This window comes from Haliotis asinina, chromosome 1, assembly GCF_037392515.1.
Source record: "Haliotis asinina isolate JCU_RB_2024 chromosome 1, JCU_Hal_asi_v2, whole genome shotgun sequence".
In the NCBI taxonomy this organism is placed as follows: domain Eukaryota; kingdom Metazoa; phylum Mollusca; class Gastropoda; order Lepetellida; family Haliotidae; genus Haliotis; species Haliotis asinina.
In genome coordinates, this window is record NC_090280.1 from 611,047 (window position 1) to 627,840 (window position 16,794).

The 16,794-nt window shown below is 45.2% G+C and overlaps 1 protein-coding gene across 3 annotated transcripts in view; it reads right to left on the reverse strand.

Moving 5' to 3' along the window:
- Positions 1-1,281: 1,281 nt before the first annotated feature.
- Positions 1,282-16,794, reverse strand: part of LOC137286136 (uncharacterized) — a 31,198-nt gene continuing 15,685 nt past the window's right edge. Inside the window, exons 3-8 of one of the 3 annotated variants that reach the window (XM_067817818.1) lie at positions 13,250-13,300; positions 12,671-13,009; positions 9,516-9,574; positions 6,272-6,538; positions 5,557-5,672; positions 1,282-4,321 (exon numbers count right to left, since the gene is read on the reverse strand). In XM_067817818.1, coding sequence (XP_067673919.1) covers positions 3,070-4,321; positions 5,557-5,672; positions 6,272-6,538; positions 9,516-9,574; positions 12,671-13,009; positions 13,250-13,300 — 2,084 coding nt within the window. In that variant the 3' untranslated portion in view covers positions 1,282-3,069. The remainder of the gene's footprint in view (positions 4,322-5,556; positions 5,673-6,271; positions 6,539-9,515; positions 9,575-12,670; positions 13,010-13,249; positions 13,301-16,794) is intronic. The other 2 variants (XM_067817809.1, XM_067817825.1) reach the window with 2 other exon arrangements.

Here is a 16,794-nt window from a genome sequence, read left to right on the forward strand (position 1 = left end):
ACCTAGGTAGGTATAACCCACCGTTGTCTGACACCTAAGTAGGTATGACCCATCGTTGTCTGACACCTAAGTAGGTATAACCCATCGTTGTCTGAGACCTACAGTAGGCATAACCCATCGTTGTTTGACACCTAATGTGGGTATCGCCTATCGTTGTCTGACACCTAAAGTAGGTGTAACCCATCGTTGTCTGAGACCTAAGTAGGTATGACCCATCGTTGTCTGACATCTAACTAGGTATAACCGGTCGTTGTCTGACACCTAAAGTAGGTATATCCCATCATTGTCTGACACCTAAAGTAGGTATTGCCTATCGTTGTGTGACACCTAAAGTAGGTATCGCCTATCGTTGTCTGACACCTAAAGTAGGTATAACCCATCGTTGTTTGACACCTAAAGTAGGTGTGACCCATCGTTGTTTGACACCTAAAGTAGGTGTAATCCATCGTTGTCTGACACCTAAAGTAGGTGTAACCCATCGTTGTCTGACGTCTAAAGTAGGTATAACCCATCGTTGTCTGACACCTAAAGCAGCTGTAACCCATCGTTGTCTGACACCCCAAGCAGCTGTAACCCATCGTTGTCTGATACCCCAAGCAGCTGTAACCCATCGTTGTCTCACACCTCAAGTGAACTGGCTCTTTGGATATTTTGACGATTGCTACACTTAGGCTGTCATGGTGCCCTACTGATTATTCGTCATGTGATGCTTGTTAGCATTGTAAGCGTGACGACACACTTTCATTCATTAAACGTCTTCACGTGGTACTGTATTCAGCTGTGGACAGATTGATGGAACCTAGGTTTCAACCTGCATAATACTGTTAAAAAGGTACCAATCTGATCACATTAGTGGCGTCACATGCTCATGCCATACCCCGCAATATGTGACATCATGCAATATGAGCCTATGTTCAATCAAGCAATGTGAACCTATGTGACACCCAGCAATATGTGACATCCAGCAAAATGTGACATCCAGCAATATGTAGCACCCAGCAATATGTGACATCCAGCAATATGTGATATCCAGCAATATCAACGTATGTGATACCCAATAATATGAAATTATGTTATTGATAACAATGTAAAATAGGAGTAGGCGTCGTCTAAGAAATTAGCAGCAGAAATTTATATTGTTCAAATAGTTGGTACAGTTAATAAGATTGCTGTCAAAAGGCAGCTTCGCCGTTCATGTAGAGTACGAGCGGCAGTAAGGCTAGTAACACACCGACCACACCTGTATAATGTCTTCCCTAGCTTCACATGAACACGCTTATATGTGGAAATATCTCATTTATTGATACATCTGAATTTCCTTCTCCCGGAAAAAGCACATGCCAGCCACCAGGAGGACGAAAAGATAGATCTTCCACTGGCCCCCGAGACCGTAATAGAACATTGGTTGATGCGGACGTACAATATAGCAATACACACAACACTGCCCGTCGTCCAACAAAAACACAACAGAATTAACTTTGGAACTGCACGTTGTTGCTGTTCATATCCACCTGATCGTATATACAACTATCCACCTGATCGTATGTACAACTATCCACCTGATCGTATGTACAACTATCCACCTGATCGTATGTACAACTATCCACCTGATCGTATATACAACTATCCACCTGATCGTATATACAACTATCCACCTGATCGTATATACAACTATCCACCTGATCGTATATACAACTCAAAGTCTGCTACTGATGTACCCCTAACTATATGGTTTATGGCGAGCTGGGTCGTATCCCTGTGAGCATTACAATCGCTAAGAGGATGATCACATTTTGGCATAATCTACAAACCACATCTTCCCCGTACAGGTTGTCATCGCGTGTATTTCATATCTTCAAATTAGACAACTATTTTAATCTCCGTAATAATAATGCATGGATATCTCACCTAAAAAATATTTGAAACAGCTGTAGCCTATCTTATGTATTTGATAACCCCTGGAGTGTTTGTAAACAGTGGCTAGCCTCAATGGTCGAAACAACTCTTAAAGATCATATATATATCTGCCGTCGTTTGAAAAGTATGTAAACCTGTATACGTTTCTCGGCATCAAACCATCAATTAATGTATACCACGAATAAACAGAAATTATTATCTTTGTAACTCACCGTCGATAGCCGACGAATTTCACTACCTATTTAAAATGTTCGTTTTTTGACTGTATAAGATCCCAATATATCCCTACTTATTACAGCAAATGACCGAACCTTGCAAAAATGAAACTACTGTTTACTACTGATTATTCACTTGTTATGAATATTTCAACATTTATAAGAACAATCAATAACACGATAAATGGATAACACACTAACATATTCATTGTTGCCAAGTGACCATAACAATTTATTATTTATATGATGACTTATACCACCAATAGTGGTCTGTCGGAATAAACAATGAATTGAATTGAATTGATAAGATAAGATAAATCAACAATACATCAAGGCTGAAATAGCCGGGTACCTGTTACCCAATCAGACCTGGAAAACCTGGCATGAGGAGACAGAGATGTGTCATTTCCACGTCATTGTCAGGGAACATGTGCTGCTTGGGATTGCACCAATGTCATGGAAGACCGCCTGTACCAGAGACATGCACCTGGTGGACTGAACAGGAGGACAGGTTCCTTTTTCAACAATTACACACGTTTCATAGAGTGATTCTCAGCAAACGTGGGTAGTATAAGGGCAGGTGCCCCGTTATACCGTGACAAATGTGTTTCTTCGCTTGAGACACTGGACTAACGACGCTGGGTACATATGCTCATTCAGTCGAAAAGGTGACATACAGTTCAAACTCTTTGTCATGGAAATAAAAGCATCCACACCCACTTGTGAACCCTCGACAGGAGAAAATATAATATTTATACACATCACTATACTGTGAGGTGACAGTTGACAGGCAGGAAAATACCAATGTACGAATGTGCAAAAGAGAGAAGTTAATGTCCATAAACGTCTACTTTCTTAACAACACTACCATCTTCCTCCAGTTTCAGCCCCCCCCCCCTAACCCCACCCCCACCCCCCTTCCCCTCTTCTCTCCCTGCTACTTCTCCTCATCAGACATATCTTCTGTTATGACCATGCTTGTGGTAATGATCTTCCTCCTCAAAGTGTTCGCCTTCGCCGGTACCTCCTCTACCTGCTGCAAGACATTCACGATGTCGCTGAGACTCTGCATTACCACCTTAGCTGCGTCAAACAGGCTCTGATTCGGAAACACCACTGACGTTACTTCTTGTTTTCGGTAAAGCTTAAGCGCTAAAGCTGTCATCCGGGTTGTAGCACAGTTCTTGAAAACAGGAAGTGGACAAACGACCTCGGACTTAGCCACGAGTTTGGACACATTGGGCGTCTCCCTGATCACCGCGGAAGACACGGACTTCAGTTTGGACCACTTATGGCCAGTTCCCCTCCGAGACTTCTCCATGGACTCAATCAGCTTGTCCAGATTACACACCATCGCCCGCGAGAAGTCTGCTAGTTTGTGCTTGGTCTCCTCCCGTTTGGCCATCACTGTATAATGTTCCATCAACTCTTGCAGCTTTGTCTTCGCGTCATGCAGTGCGGTCCCCGGGTCCCCCTCCTCCGTGAGTACCATGGCTGCCTCCCGACATCCGTTATGGAAGGTATTGCGCATGTCCGCCTTCGCGCTCAACAGCATGGCCTTGTCATATTTCTCTGGGTCCTTGAGTGGGGTAAGACGATCGCTGAACCTGATCGTTCTGGTCACATGATGAACTTCCCCCTCAGCGTCGCAGTACTCCAGGTTGATACAGACAACATCCTTGTCGTCGTCCCTGTTGTAGGCAGACAGGTCGATAGCGATGCTAAAATGCTTCTGACTTCCGGCCTGCAGGTCGTGGAGGTAGTATGTAATGTTGGGAACCTTCTTCCCACTGCGCCTGCGTCGAACACTGTGCTCACGCGTACACTTCTCCTCCATCAGTGCGGCGCCATTGCCCGGCTTGATGTCCAGGGTCACATACTGAGCGATGGCGGACTTCCGCAGCATAAGCGGAATAAGCATGTCCACTTCCGGGTGGGCAAGATCGCTGTCGACGTAGTAGTAAGCGTCGCAGCCGCAGTGCTTTGAAACGAGGTACATCGCATCAGACACATGACCTCCCGTTGTCACGCATGACACACTAAGCCACAGTTCCGCTAGAGGGTTTCCTGAGTTTGGGTTCGACTCCCTTATTCGCTGACGCACGGCATGGACAACATCGTCAGCGTTGGTGATGCCAGAGTTGATCTCTCCATCCGAGAAGACAATAATGGCGTTCCGATATGCGGTGCTGCAACAATCGTACACCATGTGCACTATGGACCTATGGATGTCAACGTGAAATGACGTCCCCAAAAACATTTCAACCTCTCATACTAGGTTTTGTATTTACATACATCAAATACCACAACACCCACACCCTGGTGTCCACACTACACCCACATCACCTACAGCAACCACTCACCATCCTGATGTGCACCCCTACACCCACACCACCTAGAGCACCCATTCCCCACCCTGATGCCCACTCTACACCCATACCATCTACAGTGCCCACTCGCCACCCTGGTGTCCACTTTAAACCCATGCCACCTACAGCACCCATTTACAATCCTGATATCCACCCGCCATCCACACCACTAACAGCACCCACCCACCACCCTGGTATTCACCCCTACATCCACACCACCTAGAGCACCCATTCACAACCATGGTGCCCCCCCCCCCTACACTAACACCACCTACAGCACCCACTCACCGCTCTGGTGTCCACCCCTTCACCAACACCACCTACAGCACACACTCACCCTCTGGTGTCCACCCCTTCACCAACACCACCTACAACACCCACTCACCGCTCTGGTGTCCACCCCTTCACCAACACCACCTACAACACACGCTCACCGCTCTGGTGTCCACCCCTTCACCAACACCACCTATAGCACCTACTCACCACTCTGGTGTCCACCCCTTCACCAACACCACCTACAGCACATATTGTGTCCACCCTACGCCCACATTTTCTACAGCACCCACTCACCACTCGCTTGTCCATCCCTGTACCCAGAATGCCTTTTTGCTATCCTGGTGTCCACCCCAACACCCAGCATGCCTACGTGCTATCTCGATGTCCACCTCTACGCCCAAAATTCCTACTTGCTATCCTGCTGTCCACCCCTACAGCCAGAATACCTACTCGCTGGCCTGGTGTCCACCCCTACACCCAGAATACGTGTTCGCTGGCCTGGTGTCCACCCCTACACACAGAATACCTACTCGCTGGCCTGGTGTCCACCCCTACACAGAGAATACCTGTTCGCTGGCCTTGTGTCCACCCCTACACAGAGAATACCTACTCGCTGGCCTGGTGTCCACCCCAACACCCAGAACGCCTACGTGCTATCCCGATGTCCACCTCTACGCCCTACTTCCCTGCACTTCCTACTTGCTATCCTGGTATCCACCCCTACCTCCCGAATACCTACTCGCTGACCTGGTGTCCACCCCTACACCCAGAATACTTACTCGCTGGCCTGGTGCCCGCTCTTGAGAAGCTCTACTGCCCTGTGTATACCCTTGACAAGGTCAGTCCTGCTGTCGATGGCCTTGTCGATCTTGGAGATGGCCTCTTTCAGGTTTCCCTGGTAACGAAATGGTGGTAGATGTAATTGTGTATTAGCAAGTAATGGCTGGGAGAGTGAACATGTCCCTTAACAAACCAATGTGCTCGAAGATCACTACCGACTACATGACATGAAAACAAAATCGCATCTGGCTCTCGACTGGAGTTTAATAATCGCAAGAAAACATATTCTGTCTGCTGTAAAATGATTAATTATGTTGCAAACGAGTCAGTGAATAAAATACTTTGCAAGCGAAATTCCATAAACTACACGTATACATATTGAACTCAGAAACAGCTGATAGAGTGGTTTTTCACACATTGTGCTATTCACTAATCGTATCTTATTTAGTTAAAGTAAAACCCGTTTGTAGAGACATGTTCTGTATTGACGCTGAGGAATTCATTGTTTGTATCCTCCATAATCTTTAACAACGTTTCTTTGTGAAATGACCACTTATGAATTCCTTGTAGCAAAAAAGGAAACATGTCACAACCGGGTTAGTAATGTATCACAAAAGTACCCGAGCATACCGAATTAACTTTGAAACACGCACCCGTCTCTACCTCTGGCATAGGTCTATAGAATTTTTACACGTGAACTTTCTCTTTGCCTACCCTTGACCTCTCATCGACCTTGGTGAGCGGGCAGACAACTCGCGTCCCCTCCCCAAAAGAGACGATGCCGAAGTAGTCATCTCCCTCCTCCATTACGTCCACGAGATCGGCGGCCATCTTCTTGAGCTTCGTCAGCTTAGAATGTTGTCTGCTCCGTCCGCACTTCAGCAGCATGCTTCCGCTCACGTCAAACACGCATACAACGCGCAGCTTGACCTTGTCGATGACGTCATGATGCAGTGTCGAGAGTTCAAGGACACCACGCAGCTGAAGAACACGTTGTGGCTCTACACACATTATTACATCAATAGAGCTACACACATTCTTACATCCATAGAGCTACACACATTCTTGCATCAATAGAGCTACACACATTCTTACATTCATAGAGCTACACACATTCTTACATGAACACAGCTACACACATTATTACATCCATAGAGCAACACACATTCTTACATCCATAGAGCTACACGCATTCTTACATCAATAGAGCTAAACACATTCTTACATCAATAGAGCTACACACATTCTTACATCAATACAGCTACACACATTCTTACATCAATACAGCTACACACATTATTACATCCATAGAGCTACACACATTCGCACACCCATAGTGCTACACACATTCTTACATCAATAGAGCTACACACATTGTTACATCCATAGAGCTACACACATCATTCCATCCATAGAGTTACACATATTCTTACATCCATAGAGCTACACACATTCTTACATCAATAGAGCTACACACATTCTTACATTCATAGAGCTACACACATTCTTACATCAATACAGCTACACACATTCTTACATCAATACAGCTACACACATTATTACATCCATAGAGCAACACACATTCGCACATCCATAGAGCTACACACATTCTTACATCAATAGAGCTAAACACATTCTTACATCAATAGAGCTACACACATTCTTACATCAATACAGCTACACACATTCTTACATCAATAGAGCTACACACATTATTACATCCAAAGAGCTACACACATTCGCACATCCATAGTGCTACACACATTCTTACATCAATACCGCTAAACACATTCTTCAATCAATAGCACTAAACACATTATTCCGTCCATAGTGCAACACACATTCTTACATCCAAAGAGCTACACACATTCCTACATACATAGAGCTAAACACATTCTTACATGAATAACGCTAAACACATTCTTATATCCATAGCGCTACACACATTCTTATATCCATAGCGCTACACACATTCTTGCATTGGTGGTGTCACACATATTCTTGCAATCAAAGTCATACAAATATTCTAAAAGTCATAGTCGTACAGATATTCGAACATTTATGGTGCAGCACATATTCTTACACAGACATTGTCCACTTGTATCCATGGTGCCTACCCTCACACACTCTATACTACACGTATCCCAACACACCCTATGCAACACGTTTCCAAACACACCCTATGCTAATCCTATCAGTACACACACTATGCTTCCCGTATCTGCACACACCCTATACTACACGCATCCACACACACCCAATCCTATACACGTATCGTCACACACCCTATGCTACATGTATCGTCACACACCCTATGCTACATGTATCGTCACACACCTTATGCTAAACATATGCTCACACACCCTATGCTACACGTATCCTCACACACCTTATGCTACACGTATCCTCACACATCCTATGCTATACGTATCCTCACACACCCTATGCTACACGTATCCTCACACATCCTATGCTATACGTATCCTCACACACCCTATGCTACACGTATCCTCACACATCCTATGCTACACGTATCCTCACACACCCTATGCAACACGTATCCTCACACACCCTATGCTACATGTATCATCACACATCCTATGCTACATGTATCATCACACACCCTATGCTACATGTATCATCACACATCATATGCTACATGTATCCTCACACATCCTATGCTACATGTATCCTCACACATCCTATGCTACATGTATCATCACACATCATATGCTACATGTATCCTCACACATCCTATGTTACATGTATCGTCACACATCCTATGCTACACGTATCCTCACACATCCTATGCTACATGTATCCTCACACATCCTATGCTACACGTATCCTCACACATCCTATGCTACACGTATCCTCACACATCATATGCTACATGTATCCTCACACATCCTATGCTACACGTATCCTCACACATCCTATGCTATACGTATCATCACACATCCTATGCTACATGTATCCTCACACATCCTATGCTACACGTATCCTCACACATCCTATGCTACACGTATCCTCACACATCCTATGCTACACGTATCCTCACACACCCTATGCTACACGTATCCTCACACATCCTATGCTATACGTATCGTCACACATCCTATGCTACACGCATCCTCACACATCCTATGCTACACGTATCCTCACACATCCTATGCTACACGTATCGTCACACAGTCTATGCTACACGTATCCTCACACATCCTATGCTACACGTATCCTCACACATCCTATGCTACACGTATCGTCACACATCCTATGCTACATGTATCCTCGCACATCCTACGCTACACGTATCCTCACACATCCTATGCTACACGTATCCCCACACTCCCTATTCTAAGCGTATCCTCACACAGACTATGCGTCTCGTATCCTTACACATCCTATGGTACACATATTCACATACACCCTATATCAAACGTATCGTCACACAACCTATGCTTCCCGTATCCAAACACACCCTTTGCTACATGTATCGCCACACACCCTGTGTTACACGTGTCCATACTCACCCTACACTATACGTAGCCGCACTCATCCTATGCTACACGTATTTACACACATCCTACGCAACACGTATCCTCGCACAGCCTATGCTACCCGTATCCCCACACTCCCTATTCTAAGCGTATCCTCACACACCTTATGCTACTCGTATCCACACTCACCCTTTGCTACATGTATCGTCACACACCCGGTGTTACACGTATCCATACTCACCCTGCACTATACGTAGCCGCACTTATCCTATGCTACACGTATTTACACACATCCTATGCTAAACGTAGGCTCACACACCTTATGCTATTCGTATCCCTACACACCCTATGCTTCCCGTATTTGCTCACACCCTATGGTACACGTATCCTCACACACTCTGCATTACACTTATGCTCACGGAGGAGTAACCCTGCCCTCGTCTCAGTCCTGGACGTACCATGTTCTGGGATTCTGTCAGAAAGAGTTCAAAATCCACGCAGTCCTCTCCTTTCTTACCTGTCAGAAACAGAGGACAGGACGTGAGAAATAAAGGACATGATGACATGACGAGAAACAGAGGGCAGGACGTGAGAAACAAAGGGCATGACGACATGACGCGAAACAGAGGACAGGACGTGAGAAATAAAGGACATGATGACATGACGAGAAACAGAGGGCAGGACGTGAGAAACAAAGGGCATGACGACACGACGCGAAACAGAGGACAGGACGTGAGAAACAAAGGACATGGTGACAGAAACAGAGGACAGGACGTGAGAAATAAATGACATGATGACATGACGAGAAACAGAGGGCAGGACGTGAGAAACAAAGGACATGGTGACAGAAGCAGTGGACAGGACGTGAGAAACAAAGGGCATGACGATATGACAGAAACAGAGGACAGGACGTGAGAAACAAAGGATATTGCGACAGAAACAGAGGAAATGGCGACAGAAACAGGACATGACGACAGAAACAGAAGACAGGACGTGAAGAACAAAAGACATGACTACAGAAACACTGGACTTCTCCCGTTTTGGAGGATTTTTTTGGCGTAAAGTGTTGTAAAGAATTCGTCAATTGTCCTGACATTAATCTTTTCAACGTTGCTAATTTGTTTTACAGTGCATCAGTTCATGTGTATATAGTACCTTTAAACAGTATCGAATATTTTGCAAAAGCTACTTTAGAACAGTTTACTGAAACAAATGGCTACATTTATACTGGCGAGTTTAAACTTTTGATTGGTTGTATATAAAGGTAGGCAAGAGCGAGGTGCAAGGAGAGGCGGGTAGTCAGGTTTCCCTGATGTTCAACCAGTGTAAGGAATGGGTATGTATTTATACTGTTCTCATTGAGATAACAGTTCGTGACTCTACTTCGGCAAAGAAACATGCAAAGGCTCGAAAGGACTATGCAAAATGTTATGGATCGTCGAAGATTGCGGGGTCGTGGGCAGAGGCTGTGTGGGAAAGGCAGCCATGCATCAACGTGTAGACCCAAGTGGACTCCATGCTGTCTGTAGCAGGTATGTCGAGGCGGCTTTAGGTCGACAGTCTGGGCTGACGCGGGTCGTGAAATTCATATTGGTCACTTGGAGTATTGCTACAAAACCCAGACATACAGTTTCCAGGACGGATCTGCCAATGCCCTTGATGAGGCATATTTCTGATAACCATAAATATCTCGGATCTCCCCCACCTCTCCTTGACACAGGTATCTACGCATGCCATAACTAGGAATGTTGCATCACTCAGCAACTTCATAATACCAGAGGTCACAATATGAACTACCTATTAAGAAACAGGCAAAATGTCATGTTTCAGACGGTGCTCCAGCTCGCTAGGACAACAGAAAAAAACTGGGAACAGCAGTTCTGTAACAGTCGGGTGTCTCGCTAGGACAACAGATAATGCTGGGGACAGCAGTCCTGTAACAGTCGGGTGTCGCTAGGATGATGGAAAATGCTGGATACAGCAGTCATGTAAGAGACGAGTGTCTCGCTAGGACAACGGATAATGCCGGATACATGAGTAGTAGATAGAATCTAATATACTGCCACGAACTTCTGTATGTGTGCAGTTTTTTGACAACGTGTAGAGACAGGATATAGTTGGCAGTACCGTGACTTGTCAGTGTTTGGCTTTTAGCAATATTCCTGCAAAATCAAAATGTCCCCTTGTTGGGAATCGAACTTGGATCTTCAGCGTGACGAGCAAACGCGTTAACGACTAGACTACTCCATCGCATCTCCCTGAAGTGAAGGAAATTAATATAAGTTTATTGCTGGATTGTGCCATGACTATTGAATTGTCAAAGCGTTCCAGTCAGTGGTTGATTTTGGCGTTTCCGAATACGTAATCCCAGTTATTACCAAAGGTGCTCAATTGGGGACAGATGGTGAAGAGCTGGAACTTGCCTTCGTCACCACGCTTCGCCAGTTTCGGTGCTGCCAGTGTGACACAGTCCTGATTCACAACAGCTTGTCACGTCGGTGTTGGCACGTCAACGTCATGCCCTTGAAAGATTCAGAGACCATGAATGCTGAGTCGTCTGGTCACAGTACGTCTGCTGACTGGATGTCCAATCCTGTTGGCGCTTGATGACGTCACAGTGACGCATCGGTTCCTCAAGTGAAACAGCAGTAAATATCGATCTTCTTTTTGGGTAGTGACCTTCAGTCTACCACCCTTTGGCCTGTGCAGTACTGTCAGTCTGTTGTAGACGTGTGACAGGTCTTCCGACGGTGGACATTTTTTCACAAAATACGAAATGCGAGTATTCAGTGGGAATAGACATGTTGTGTTCGAGAGATGTGTTCTTACCTATTTACAAACAGATTGACAATTAGTCTGATAGTTCACAGTCGCATTTATTATGGTGGCGGTTCTTTGTTGCTAGTTTAGTTTAATACCTTCCCCAGTGACACCTTTACACACCAAGACAAGTCCAACAGGTGGACACACAGGTCATGCGTGCCTTGTATGTACATTATCTTTATGTAGTTTGTATGGGTATGTCCTTTGTGTGCCCTGTGTATCTTGTATGTGAATGTCCTTTGTCTGTCTCCTGTGTGTGTATCCTGCGTATGTCTTTGTATGTCCTCTGAGTAAATGTCCTGTAGGTCTTGAATGTATGTGTCCTTTGTGAGTCCCTGTGTCCATATCTTGTTTATTTGTTGCATGTGTAGGTTAATTGTGTGTTGTGTGTGCGTCCTGTCTGTGTCTTGTATAGGTTTGTCCTTTGTGTGTCCCCTGTGTTTGTGCCCAGTATGTGCGTTGTATGGCTTTGTCGTTTGTGTGTCCTCTGTGTGTCTTGTGTGTATGTGTCCTTTCTGTGTCCTCTGTGTGCTATGTGTGTATATTTCCATTGCCTTCTGAGTGTGTCTTGTATGTCCTTTGTGTGCCTTCTGTGCGTGTGTCCTGCGTGTCTCTTGTGTGTTTATGCCCTTTGGGTGTCCCCTGCGTCCGTGTCCTGCGTGTGTCTTGTGTACATATGTCGTGCGTATTCTTGTGTATGTCTTGTATGTGTATGTCCTTTGCGCGTCCTGTGTAGTTTTCCTGTTCAGCCTATGAAACGTAGAATGATTCATGTTTTTTAGTCACTTACGGGTTGATGTGCGTCTCAGGACCACCTCCTGTACTTCGCCCTGTATACCGTTCTCCGCCGACGACGTCCTCCGGGGTATATAATCGATGGACCGCTCACGATGAACACCGTTCACGATGCCAACCGCAATGTCCTCCTGTCGTGGAAAGCTAGACGTCCTGGAGTCTCGCACTTGTACCGGAGATGCCCGAGGCGGGATGGCAGGGGCCAGCCCTGACGCCATATCGTTGTAGTCGTCGTCAAAGCTCACCTTCCTTGACTCTTTCCTGTGTCCCTCCCGTCGAGGCACAGTGACTAGATCCCCTGGGCTCGAAGTAGGGGATGACGGGCGCCTCGAAACTGTGAGATGTAAGATATTATCTATCTGACTCATCTAGAGGAGACGGGTTTGTTTTGGAAGCTTAGGTACAGTTGTAGCTTGACGTCACAGAAACAGACATTTGGCTTCAACTCACCCCTTGTCGTCGCTGTGTAATCACAGTACTTCAAAACATTTCCGCGTACTTTCAAATTATCAGGCAGTGTATCTATATACTGCAGTTATCTCATACACAGTTATGCATCTGAAATGTTACCTACCCTTAGGTAAAGCGGCATACTCGACTGGTATCTGGAACTGTTTAGGGTTTTCTGCAACAAACAATGGTTCAGTAGGAACTGTTGAAAGGTAGATAAGGAGATATACAGAGATGTCAGATACAAGAGACTCATCTAGTCAGGTGTCAGAGAGGTGTCAGATATACTGAAGTCAAGCGGTGAGATGTCACAGAGGTGACAGTTACTGTGAAGACATGAGGTGAGGTGTCAGAGACCTGTCAGGTATGTGAAGTCACGAGGTAAGGTGTCACACAAATACCAGCTACTGTGACGTCATGTAGTGAGGTCTCCCAGTGGTGTCAGATACTGTGAAGTCACGTAGTGAGGTGTCACATATACAGGTGTCAGACACTACTGTCATATGGTGAAGTGTGACATGCAGAGGTGTCAGATACTGTGAAGGCACATAGTCAGGTGTCACGCAGGTGTCAGATACTGTGATGCCATGTAGTGAGGTGTTGCATACACAGGTGTCAGTACAGTGGAGTCATGTAGTGAAGTGTTGCATACACAGGTGACAGATACAGTGAAGTCATGTAGTGAGGCGTTGCATACACAGGTGTCAGTACAGTGGAGTCATGTAGTGAGGTGTTGCATACACAGGTGTCAGATACAGTGGAGTCATGTAGTGAGGTGTTGCATACACAGGTGTCAGTACAGTGGAGTCATGTAGTGAGGTGTTGCATACACAGGTGTCAGTACAGTGGAGTCATGTAGTGAGGTGTTGCATACACAGGTGACAGATACAGTGGAGTCATGTAGTGAGGTGTTGCATACACAGGTGACAGATACAGTGGAGTCATGTAGTGAGGTGTTGCATACACAGGTGTCAGTACAGTGGAGTCATGTAGTGAGGTGTTGCATACACAGGTGACAGATACAGTGAAGTCATGTAGTGAGGTGTTGCATACACAGGTGTCAGTACAGTGGAGTCATGTAGTGAGGTGTTGCATACACAGGTGACAGATACAGTGGAGTCATGTAGTGAGGTGTTGCATACACAGGTGACAGATACAGTGGAGTCATGTAGTGAGGTGTTGCATACACAGGTGACAGATACAGTGAAGTCATGTAGTGAGGTGTTGCATACACAGGTGTCAGTACAGTGGAGTCATGTAGTGAGGTGTTGCATACACAGGTGTCAGTACAGTGAAGTCATGTAGTGAGGTGTTGCATACACAGGTGACAGATACAGTAGAGTCATGTAGTGAGGTGTTGCATACACAGGTGTCAGTACAGTGAAGCCATGTGGCTTCAGAGGTGTCACAGAGCTTTCTGATACTTTGAAGTCATGTGATGGCATGTCACAGAGGTGCAATGCTATGAAGTCATGAACTGAGATGTCACAGAGGTGTCTCATATTGTGAAGTCATGTGGTGAGGTGTCATATAGAGAAGTGTCAGATACTGTAATGCCATATGGTGAGGTGTCACATAGATAGGTTTTTAGATACTGTAATGTCATATGGTGAGGTGTCACAACGGTGTCCGATACTGTGAAGTTATGTGGTGAGGTGTCACAGAAGTGTCAGGCACAATGAAGTCAAGTGAGGTATTATAGAGGTGTGAGCTACTGTGAAGTTATGTGGTGAGATGTCACAGAGATGTCAGTTACTGTGAAGTATGTGGTGAGGTGTCACGTAGAGGTGTCAGATAATGTAATGTCATGTGGTGAGGTATTAGATACAGAGCTGATAGATTATACGTTACCATGTGTTCGCGAGTTTGATATGGAGATTTATGATGTGTCTGAGTTAACACAAAATGCTTTAAATATGTACTGAAAAAATTAGACAATCAAAATAGCTGCCAGTTGTGTCGGTATGAATGTACCCTGGTTGGTTCACATATAATTGTATTCACTTAGATGTAGTACCGTGTAACGTATTATACATATTAAGCTAAAGGGTAGCTGAAACGGCGATGTCTTATATGTGTTTGAATGGTCACGTCACCTCGTACCGACACTCCACCTTAGAAACGGTGTAATCAAACGTTCGAAATCCGTGCTGTCATTCACGGACTTTCATATGTTGAGGAACTCTCAAATAACACAAAACAATGAAAGAAAAAACGGCTACTCTGTTAGTATCACAATTTCATCATCTTAGGGATACTTGAGGTTATTGCATTTGGTTATTGTAGACGTGCAACAGGGAAACGCATGGGCACAGCTGTAGTGAATGTGTGGATTGCTAATGGCACACACTAGACGTGGCATTTGTGGCCTAAAAGTTACAGTATTTTCGTCGCTGACCTCAGGTGGAAGTCAACGCATCGGTCAGGATCGCCGCTTGGAAGTGTCATGGCGGACTACGGGACCTGGCAAGAAAGTGTGTGGCTAGCATCAAGACAACCCAACTCGCTGATAAACACAATATGTGTACGCTCTTGTGGCCAGAGACGGCCATAACTTAGCTGCACCGAAGTGACACCTCGACAATAGTGTCACGTGAATAGAGTGATTGATTTTTGTACACTGTGGATAGATTTCAACTCTTGCTTGCTGATGACATGGGTTTCTTGAAAATATTGACTCCAACCGGAAAGTTGCAACACATAAATGCGTCGTCTAGTGTTTACCAACAAAGCAAACAAGGGAGGTAACTCTTGACGACACGTTTCAGGGACGCGCATGGTCCACCCAGAGACCATATAATAGATTATATGGTATCTGGTCCACCTTAACATAGAAAAGACATACCAATGGGTAAACGACATATCTGTGCAAGTCGAGATAAACTGCACTGTCATGAGATGAGGTATTGGATACAGACATGTTAGGTATTCTGATGTCATGGGGTGAGGTATTAGATACAGATGTGTTAGGTATTCTGATGTCATGGGGTGAAGTATTAGATACAGACCTGTGAGGTATTCTGATGTCATGGGGTGAGGTATGAGATGGAGAAGTGGTAGATACTGTGATGTCATGAGGTCAGGTGTTAGATATAAAGAGCTGTCAGGTATTGCGATCTCCTATGGTGAGGTATTAGATACAGAGGTGTCAGATACTGTGAAGTCATGTCCTGAGGTGCTACACACAAAGGTATTAACAGAGAACTACAAGATACCGTGATGTCATGAGGTGAGGTAGTAATAGACAGGTGTCTGACACATTTGGCCATAGGGTATCAGATTCTTTGGGTATTGGGGTGGCAGATACTGTGGATGTCACTGGGGTGTCAGATACTCTTGGTAGTGGGGTGTAATTTAAGATACTGGGATGTAAGATACTGTGGATACTGGGCTGTAAGATACTGTCGGTACTTGGCTGTAAGATACTGTGGGTACTGGGATGTAAGGTACTGTCGGTACTTGGCTGTAAGATACTGTGGATACTGGGCTGTAACAGACTGTGGGTAATGGGCTGTAAGATACTGTCGGCACTTGGCTGTAAGATACTGTGGATAATGGGCTGTAAGATACTGTCGGTACTTGGCTGTAAGATACTGTGGATAATGGGCTGTAAGATACTGTCGGTACTGAGCTGTAAGATACTGTCGGTACTGGGATGTAAGATACTGT